This window comes from Hevea brasiliensis, chromosome 12 (genome assembly GCF_030052815.1).
Source record: "Hevea brasiliensis isolate MT/VB/25A 57/8 chromosome 12, ASM3005281v1, whole genome shotgun sequence".
Classification (NCBI taxonomy): Eukaryota; Viridiplantae; Streptophyta; class Magnoliopsida; order Malpighiales; family Euphorbiaceae; genus Hevea; species Hevea brasiliensis.
In genome coordinates this window covers 30,868,552-30,878,495 of record NC_079504.1, presented here as the reverse complement: position 1 = coordinate 30,878,495, position 9,944 = coordinate 30,868,552, and the positions used below count along the sequence as shown (strand labels likewise).

Sequence of the window (9,944 nt, the reverse complement as noted above, 5' to 3'; positions counted from 1 at the left end):
TTTTTAATTAATCACTAAATATACCTTATAAATATATAATATTGAAAACAATATAATTATAATTTTATATGTTGTGTAGATACTGATTTATAATATTATTATAATAATAATTAAAGATACATTATTTTTTGAATCAATCACTAAATATACCTTATAAATATACAATATTGAAAACAATATAATTAGAATTTTATATGTTGTATAGATAATAATAATAATAATAATAATAATAATAATAATAATAATAATAATTAAAGATACATTATTTTTTTAATTAATCACTAAATATGCCTTATAAATATAGAATATTGAAAACAATATAACTAGAATTTTATATATTGTATAGGGATAAAATGAAAAAACAAAAATTTTAAGAACAATCTTTTCAAACATGTAAAGTAATTGTAATTATACTATGCAGTATAAAAATATCCCAAATCATGATTTAAACATAGTGTAATTGACAATTTTTAACAGCTCCTACAAGTCCAAAGGAGGAGGGAATTACTAGCAAGATCAAGATGGAGTTTGGCATGAGAATGGCTAGGCGTGTGATTCTCAAGGAAATCAAGAATGGCAGCAAAAAGAATTTGATATTGTCTCCACTGTCACTGCAAACTATGCTGAATTTGGAGGCTTCAGGTTCCACAGGACGTTGTTTGGAGCAGTTGCTAATAGCTATTGCAACCATGAGTGAAAACGTCATCCAAGACCAGCAGCGATCACGGACAAGAACAGTTGTCTAGCCAGGAACACCAAGAACCTATATTTCATGGAAAAGAAAAACGAAAACGAACTCTACAAGACTGACCTCCAAGGACGGTTCTCCTCTTCTGCAAGTGAAAATCAATCACCAACCATAGGTTATGTAAATGGGATTTGGGCTGATTATAAATTCCCTCTTAAAGATTCTTTGAAGATGATTGCTAACTGTTGACTTCGTTTCCAGGTAGGTATTCTTCATGTTCTCTCTCTTCTACTTTCTAAAATGATTGATAAATCCTGCAATTTGATCACATGCTTGAAGATTTTTTGAATTTAAATGAGCAATACAGACTAACTTCCCGTTTCTAACTTCATCCTGGGTCTTTAGCACTAAATTATTCTTGGGAAATTATTGGTGCATTTGTACACATAAGGTCCTTTCATAAATTTCGAGTGTCGGATAGAATTATGCTTTAAGATGATATGGATGAAAAAAAAATCTCAGTTGGGACAAATATCAGTCTCTCATAAAAATTCAAACCCACTGTTCATGTATTAATCAAGTCATTATATGTAAGAGTGTTCTTGTTATTGCAACTTTTTTTCTTTTGAAGGGTAAGAAAATGAGAAAAAAAGAAAAAAAAAAAAAGAAAAAGCAAACATATGGGCCAAAAAGCAAATAAAGGTCTCATAAAGAATCTTCTTCAACCTGATTGCTTTGACAAGTATCCTATGCTTGTGCTTGCCAATGCACTCTACTTCAAAGGAACTTGGGTTATACTTTCGACACTTAAAGAACTCCTCATAAAGACTTTCATCTTCTCAGTGGAGCAACCGTAAAAGTTCCCTTCATGACTGGTGGCTCAGGTAAGCTGCCATTTTATGGATCCTTCGAGGGTTTCAAGCTTCTCAAATTACCATATAAAAATGAGCAAGAAAATAAGCAATTCTCTATATACATATTTCTTCCTGATAAGAATGATGGACTACAAGAATTAATGGAAAAGCTGACTCTAAACCAAGATTGTTGCATGACGAATTAGAAACTTGAGAAAGCAAAGCTTTCTAAGATGTGGATTCTGAAGTTGAAGTTTTCATATGACGTAGAAGCATCAGGTGTGATGTAAGAAGTAGGATTAACACTGCCTTTTGAGGAGACTGACCAAGGGTTGACAGAGATGGTGGATTCTGCTTATGCTGACAGTTTCTATATCCAAAATGATTCACAAATCTTGCATTGAAGTGGATGAGAAAGGTACGAAGGCTGCAGCATCGACTCTATCCCATTTCAAACTTAGTTGCGCGCGAAATCCCAGTTTTGTTGCAGATCATCCTTCCATGTTCATGATTAAAGAAGAAATGTCTGGAGTTGTGTGCTTTGTTGGAGCAGCAATAAATCCACTCTTAAAGGATTAAATAAACATTTAGTTTGATAGGACAATGATAGAATTTGATTTAATTTTGTTTGTTGATTAGAAAAAATTTTACATATTGCTGTTTTAACTTTTATAGGACAAATTCCTTGCTTCTTAGTTTTGTCTTTATTTATTTATTGGGATTTTTCTTTTTTTTGGATTTCCACACTGAAACTAAAAGATAAATTAAGTGAACATGAATCAACCAGTCCCTTCAGGGACATCCGATAAAAGACATGAATTAATCACATTAGTATCTCACCACTGGCATGCTAACCTAAGTCCGTATGCATTGCAGTGTCATTTTGAGGTCAGGCTAATATATATAAGCAATTATCAGTCTTCAAATGGCACATTTCAATCTCAGTATAGCATGTGAGTAAAATATATGAGTACTGAAGTTTCTTAAAGTAAATATGCAGTAAGGAGGTTTGCAGATGAAACTGGTCATCTCTTACTTATCTATCCTTAAAGCAGAAAAACACTACTCGAGACTGAAATCTAGTATTTTATGCTTGTTGAATTAATTGTAACAGAATTAAAGAAAAAGTGTTGTGTTTCTCTTATAGTCTTGTGTACTCAAATGGGTAAACCCAAGATTACTGTGTAGGGGAAAAAAAATTAAGAACAAAAAAAATTTAGTAGAAACCTTTACACTGGATTTCGCAGAGATCATAAGAAGTCACTATCGTTGTCTTGTTAACTTGCCGATGGAGTGCAGATAAACGGAGACAGAGATAACACTGGAAAAATACAAGACAGTATTAGCCAGTAAACAAAACCACCTTGCTTTTTGAATATTAACAATATTTACCCTGCATGTGTTATAAAGATGGCAGGCGTGCAGAATTAGGACAAAGAGAATGCAGATATAAAATTATAATCTCCACAGTTGAGATAATCTGATGTGCTGATGAATGACCAGTCCTACGACTGCACATGATATATGGTAGCAGGACAGGAAAATTGTGAAGACTGATGCATAGACTACAGCAAAGGGAGTTAAAGTGTGTGCTAAAGGCAGCTTACGTTGAGCCGAGGAAGAAAGCAAGGGATAGATGAAAGCCAAATAGAAACACAGACACAATTGCTGTGAGAAGCATCGCCACTGAAGTAGCATAGACCTGCACCATATTTGGAACATATATAAATATAGGAACTACACTTAGAGGATCATAATATTCTGCGATTGCATTTTATTTTCTTTTTCAACTGCTCCAAATTTTCAGAGTTGAAAACATGTAGAATGAAAATAGAAAATGGTTGTTCATATCAACTGAGCCACCAAGTTCAGCCTCAGATCCCAATTTCCTCGACCATAGTAACTAATATTCCCACCCAAGATTACATTTAAAATTGCACATTCTAAAAAGTTAAAAACCATACTAAAAACTAGATGACATAAGAGAAGAAAAAATTAGTACATAAAATTAGCTATTTTTCACTGAACAAAATATCACATATTGACTTCACATTTTCATCAAAATAAAGGAAAAAGTTTATCAACACGCTGTACTCATGTAAATGTAAATTAATAAAACCTAACAATTCCAAGAGTATGTTTTACCTTTACAATGTTGTCCGCATACTTCATTACCAAGGATACAGCAATGCCACTGCACAGGAAAAATAAAAATATCAGAACCTAAAGTGGACAATATGGAATTTTTGAAGATGAAAGAACTTCCACTGCATGTTCATGTCAAGTAGCAATATCATGAATGAAATTCATTTACCAAAGCGCTCCTATTAGGCTGTCAGAAAGGTTGACATTCTTAGCACCATTTAGGGAAAGCATTGGAGAAAAAAATGGTAGATGTAAAATTAAGCAGCCTTTATTATATATTACCCTTTTTTATTATTGTCTCTTACCTATTTAAGTAATTTATGCTTCCACCAGCTGAGCACAAATATTTGTTTCTCAAACTACTAGTGATGGAAAAGTCCTCTTCTTAATACATTTGAAGGAAGGATCTCATTAGACAGGGAAAAAAACCCAACATCGGCACATAGAACAGTAGACAACAATGCTATGAATAAGATTGTTTAATTACAAATGCTTTCTAACACTTTTTCAGATGTCCCTAATCATTTCTACAATGTCTATATAATCTCAGCTACCAAGAACATTACAAATACTAATCTTTCCTGAAAAAATGGAACACAAACAAACCACTGATAAACATGACAAGCCAGGAAAGAGACGTAACAAACCTGAGTGCATGATTGAGAATCATGAGAACTGTAATCAAGGAGTATCCATGGAAGAACCCCCTGGAATTAAATACACAAACATAAACACCATTGCTGAGAGTAAGAAGCCATTTTAAGTTACTTAAACCACTGAGCAAAGAGATAAGGGATTTTCCACTAAAGGTATGGTTAAATCAGTGTAGTAATGAGATCCCAAAATATAAGGAAAGAATAGTGACAGAAATAATTTACTCAAAATCATAAAATAATAGAAAAGTTCAAATTTACTTGTTCATGACTGCATCAAAATCTTGAATCAGAATGGCAACAGCATTGAAGACCATCCCAAAGACATACAACCAGAAGTTTTGCACATTTATGTTTCTTGAAGGACGCTTTTTAATTATAGCCTGTCAAAAGCAAAAGTAATAATCATAGTTTCACCCATTCAATTGAGAATCACTTCTAGCACTCAGTTCATACATCCTTGACTGAGATGATTTTATATCTAAACTCAGTCCAGCTCTTGGCAGAGGTATGCTATTGCTAGCAGGCAAAGATAACAAAAGCATAAATTAATGTTTTAAACATTAATTTCAGCTCATTAGGGTAAAGGTACAACCACTACAATTCAAAAACACACCTCAGTGTACACTCCAGCAAAACCACTTAAAAGTGCCATTACCTGCAAAGGACTCATTGATTAGTAGCTTAACAAATAAATAGGAAAACTAAAACCTTCTTTATTCCTTTTTCCTTTTTTCAACTAAGCCTGAAAGATGTGAAAGACTCACAATGGCCATTATCCAACCCTGATAAGGTGTTTGAAGAACATGATCAGAACTGCAAAAAGAATTTCATTTTCCAAAGCAGCCATTCAATTAAATAAACAAAAGAATTTATGTTAGAAATGAAGATTATATTCATAAAGAAATGAACTACAATGTTAAAAGGCCCATTGGGCCTTGGGTTATGACGACACATGACCCGTTCTGTTAAAATCCCCACCCCCTATGGCCCTATCTCAAATCCAATAGAATTTGAAGCAGGGACCTCCATATTGGAAAATCCAAGTTGAAACCATTTAAGCGTCCCTTCATAACAAAACAATGTTTTTGATCCTCAATTCTCAAACATGGTTATACACATGGAGATATCAATTGATAGCTTAAACATTTTACCAAATTTTCAACTCCATGACATTGGAAAAAATGTGTAAAAGAAAATTACTTCATCCGTTACTCAATGGTAAACTAGGTTGTGGGTTTCAAACTGCAACATGCACGTCTATTAGTATATGCTAAGAGATAAAGTGGACTAATCCTATCACAGAAGTAACTGAAAGAGAAGTAGTGATCAATCTTACGAAGGGTTCAATTGTGCTGTGGTACATCCAGCACATAATAGAATGAAAGCTGCCCACTGAATCTCACTTAACCTGAAAACAATATATTCATTAGAACACAGAACCTGACATGAATTAGCAAAACATCTCTCTCTCTCTCTCTCTCTCTCTCTCTCTCTCTCTCTCTCTTTCTTTTGAGGCACATCTACGTTTTTGTTTGGTTAAGTTAATCAGCTTGTTTTGTTGGCATTTTAGATCAGTTTCCCATGAAGTCAAGGAAGCCACTTCCTTCACTTCCCAAGAAGTAACTTACTTACCTCCATTGGGGTAAGTTACTTTACTTCCTGGAAAGTGAACTCCCCAGGAAGTAGGGAGCTTGAACCAAACGTGAAGTAAAAATTAACAGCAGCATCTGGTATATAAGGCTAGTTAAGTTCCATAACAAATGATAACAATAAGATTCAGCATGGAAGAAACAGAAAAGACTTACTTTCTCTTAAGTATCATTTGATATAAAACGCCAGTGCTTATAATATTAAGGTTTTTGAGTATTTGATAACCCGGAGCATCCACATAGGCAAAGATGTAATACTGCCAGAAAAATTGGAAAGAATAAATTATTTGTTTTATAAAAAAAAAATGTTACAACTAAAATTATAATTAACAAACAATTAGCTGAACCCACTTGAAGCAAATTCTTGACAAGGTAAAGTGCAGCAGGAATGGGATAAACACTAACTTCATCCAAAGTGGTAGACAACCTAGAGATTTACAAAGCACAAGATATTACAAGATGCTTAGTATATTAATTTAAAGAAGAAACAGCCATTCAAAACTGAACATGGGTCCAAGCCTATAATTCAACTATGGAGGTCAAATATTTAAAAATTTCAAATGGATAAAAGCACAAAAACAAAATTAAAGCACAACATGGATATGATACGATAATTTAAAAATTTTTACTACAAAAAGTTAGTTGAACCATATAAAATATGGATTTAAGTCCCATCAGATTGCTTCTCAGTCATTACATGGCCATAGAATAATGCCCTTCACTTGTAAAAGAGCAAAAGAAAATCTCTAACATGGTACAGATAGCGAACTGCAAAATGAACTCTTTCAATAATGATATGGCATCACATTTATTATTATTCCCTGAAAACTATCCAAAATAGAGAAAAAAAATAATAATAAAAAGGTAAAGAGAACCTGTTATCTTCAGTAACACCTTCATTTTTCCAGATTCTTGCCAAGGCTGCAAGTGATAATACACATTTTAAAGTCTCCACCTAACAATACAAAGAGGGACAAATGCCAGTGTGTTATTATACTTTTTTATAGTCAACACAGAGGTACCTAAGTGCAAGTAAGTGTATATATAAGCAGGTTCAAACTTTAAACTATTCTTCAAGAGTTGCTTTTTGCCCATATTTTTGCATCTCAAATGGAATATATGATTTGCTCACCAAGAAATTTGCAGTAGTAACACTGTACTCGTACTTGCCAGCTCTCTTGGACCAAACGATAAGTATTGCTTGTGAACTTGTGAGAATAGTCAATGCAAGTGTAACAATTGTCCTATTCCATTGAACAGAAAACAAATTACAAAAACCAAAAAGACAATAAGCTGTCTGTTCTTCCTTTTATCCCCCCATTTCCTTAGTAGGAGCCAAGTTATCTATGCTGCTAATAGTTAAGATTAAAACAGGCCTTACTTGCGCTTCCACTTGGATCTGTCATTTGAGTCACCCCCCAATGTAGCCACATTACTTATAGGAGCTGTGAATGAAAGGAAAATGAGCAACAAATTTAGTGGGTTAACTGAATAGATGATCTAGCAGGAGCATTAAAAGTAGGATTTTTTTGGGGGGGATAAAAGACACCTGAAATAGATTTGTTTCTCAAGCTCTCTATGTCATCACCGGCGGCACCCTCATCTTTATCCTACATGATAAACATTTCATTCAAAAATATCAGAACTATTGACCCAAGTTAGTCTTAAAGGCATATAACTTTAACAAAAGTGGTACGCAGAAGTTTCACCAAAGAAAATAAGTGAAATAGTAAAGAGCTAGCAATTTAAGTTTCACTAGTGAAACTCAATATGCATAATTCAATTAACTCAATAAATAAAAAACCAAAGAGATCACATCATTTGGAGCAAAATGACCCTCTGAAGCACTAGCAATTTTCATTCTATGTGCCAAATTACAATTACAATCATTTACCCGAAAACAATCAAAGGCAAATGGCATAGAGTGCTACGAAAATGTAAATCTATCCAGTTAAACAAAAGAACAAGAAAAATCAAGTAAAAAAATCGTGGATTTCATACTTAGATAACAATAAAAGAGCGGATTCAAAGTGGAAGGGAGTGTAAGAGAAAGAAAACAAACCTCATCCTTGATTTTCCTGTACTCCATTTGCAAATAAACCCAGAAAGCAAAATCACACGCAGATCTCTCTTTCGATTGCTATTTTATAAAACACAAACCAACATCTCTATTCCTTTTGGCGCCGTTCAACTTCTATTTCTTGCTGAACATGGGTGAGGTAAAGTAAATCAGCCTCTACATTGCTAATGCAGCAAGTAGAAACCACAATTTCTATTCCTCACTGTATACTTAAACTTTCAGCAGGATTGAGTGCTACATGCTGCAATAAATATGTCTACTATCTTATCTTTGGGGGAGAAAGGGAAAGAGACTTACGATTCCTATGATTTCTCTGAACTAGATCGAATATCAATACCCTCAATGCCTCAATTGCAATAAATTCTTCAACTCTTGAGATACCCAGATGAGATTCAGAGAGAATTGCAATTCAAATGGCAAATGTTGATTTTTAGAAGAATTCGGTGTAAAATCAGACAAGGAGCAAGCGCTACTGAAGTGAGAATGCAATACAGGCCAACTGGTTAAGGGGTTTTTTTTTTTAATTTTTTATTCTTTCTTAGTATATTGATTTTAATTAAATTCTATTTTACTCCGCCTGAATTTCCTTTTTGAGAAATTCTATTTTTTTTAAAAAAAAATTATTAATTCGATCCAAGTAAGGCTTCTAATCAATAAGAATAATTTTTTATATATAAATGTCAGAGAAATGATTTTCTAGAAATTTATTTATTCTAAATATTTTTTTATGAATGTCTATGATTCCATTAATTAAATAATGAAATATTTTCTAATAAATTAAATTAATTAGTTGTTTGCTGACTCCTTATTTTAGAATTCGTTTGATATTTATATTTAAACTATTACTAAGAAAATTATTATTTTAAATATTAATTAAAAATTATTAAAATTTAATTTTAAATTAAATTCAACTTATTTTAATAATGATTGTTTGCTCTAGATTCATATGCAATGATAGAATGAAATCAAATACGCAAAAGAGTTCCTTCCGATCAATCTTTGTAATGAGAGTTACAAGGTTATTACGAAGGTGCTTGCTAATCCAATGTAAAAGGCTCTTCCTCATCCTATCTTCAGGAATCATAGCAGTTTTATTTCGGGGAGACAACTGTATGATAATGTCATTGTATTGGAGGAAATGCTTCATTCAATGCACAAAAGGAGAACTGGTTGTGGGTGGATGGTCCTCAAAATTGACCCTGAGAAATCTTATCACGGACTAGATGGGTTTTTCTCTTTGACCGTCTATTTTTGGCATAGTTTCTGGATAATTGGGTTGCTCTTGGGGTAAATATTTGCACTATAGTTCTATGAAGGTCCTGTGGAATGGGATGGCTTCTGATAATTTTGTACCTTTTAGAGGAATTCGTCCAGTGGGTCTTATTTTACCCTACTTGTTTGTTTTGGCAATGGAAAGGTTGGGTCACTATATTAATCTTGTTGTTGCTGCTAATTATTGGCGTTTTATTCATATATCATGTAGGAGCTCATGTTTGTCTCGCCTGTTTTTCGCCAATGAATTATTGTTATTTACGGAAGCATCAGTTAACAAATTAATGTCTTTAAGCAATATTTGGATCTTTTTAGTAGTGCTTCAGGTTAGTGGGTGAATTTCAGTAAGTCTTGAATTTTTTTCTCAACAAATGTGAATTCCAAACAAAGGTAGGAGATATGTCAAGTTGCAACGATGAATGTATCAAAGGAGATTGGGGTTTATTTGGGTGTTCCGATGACTCATGATCATGTAAATAACTATAATTTTGATCCTTTGTTGCATCATGTTGATGACTACTTGGCTGGATGAAAGATGCAGCTTCTCTCATTTTCAGGTAGAGTTAATTACCTTAGCTAAATCGATGCTTACAACTCTTC

At 33.2% G+C, this 9,944-nt stretch overlaps 1 protein-coding gene and 1 pseudogene across 2 annotated transcripts; one reads left to right on the top strand and one right to left on the bottom strand.

The window, feature by feature from the left end:
• Positions 1–368: 368 nt before the first annotated feature.
• On the bottom strand, positions 369–8,598 carry LOC131168755 (CMP-sialic acid transporter 4-like). 2 transcript variants are annotated; one of them, XM_058131455.1, is made up of 17 exons: positions 8,370–8,598; positions 8,055–8,196; positions 7,542–7,602; positions 7,374–7,437; positions 7,125–7,236; positions 6,868–6,947; positions 6,344–6,419; positions 6,149–6,249; positions 5,680–5,751; positions 5,108–5,156; positions 4,957–4,998; positions 4,602–4,723; positions 4,335–4,394; positions 3,688–3,736; positions 3,150–3,244; positions 2,770–2,863; positions 369–763 (listed from the first exon to the last, which is right to left on the bottom strand). In XM_058131455.1, exons 2-16 carry the CDS (start codon positions 8,079–8,081, stop codon positions 2,806–2,808), a joined length of 1,068 nt encoding a protein of 355 aa, XP_057987438.1. In that variant the 5' UTR covers positions 8,082–8,196; positions 8,370–8,598; the 3' UTR covers positions 369–763; positions 2,770–2,805. The 2 variants fall into 2 exon arrangements, with proteins under 2 accessions (XP_057987438.1, XP_057987437.1); XM_058131454.1 differs by lacking the exon at positions 369–763 and having other exon boundaries at positions 2,551–2,863.
• On the top strand, positions 1,369–2,149 carry LOC131171181 (serpin-Z3-like; annotated as a pseudogene).
• Positions 8,599–9,944: the final 1,346 nt, after the last annotated feature.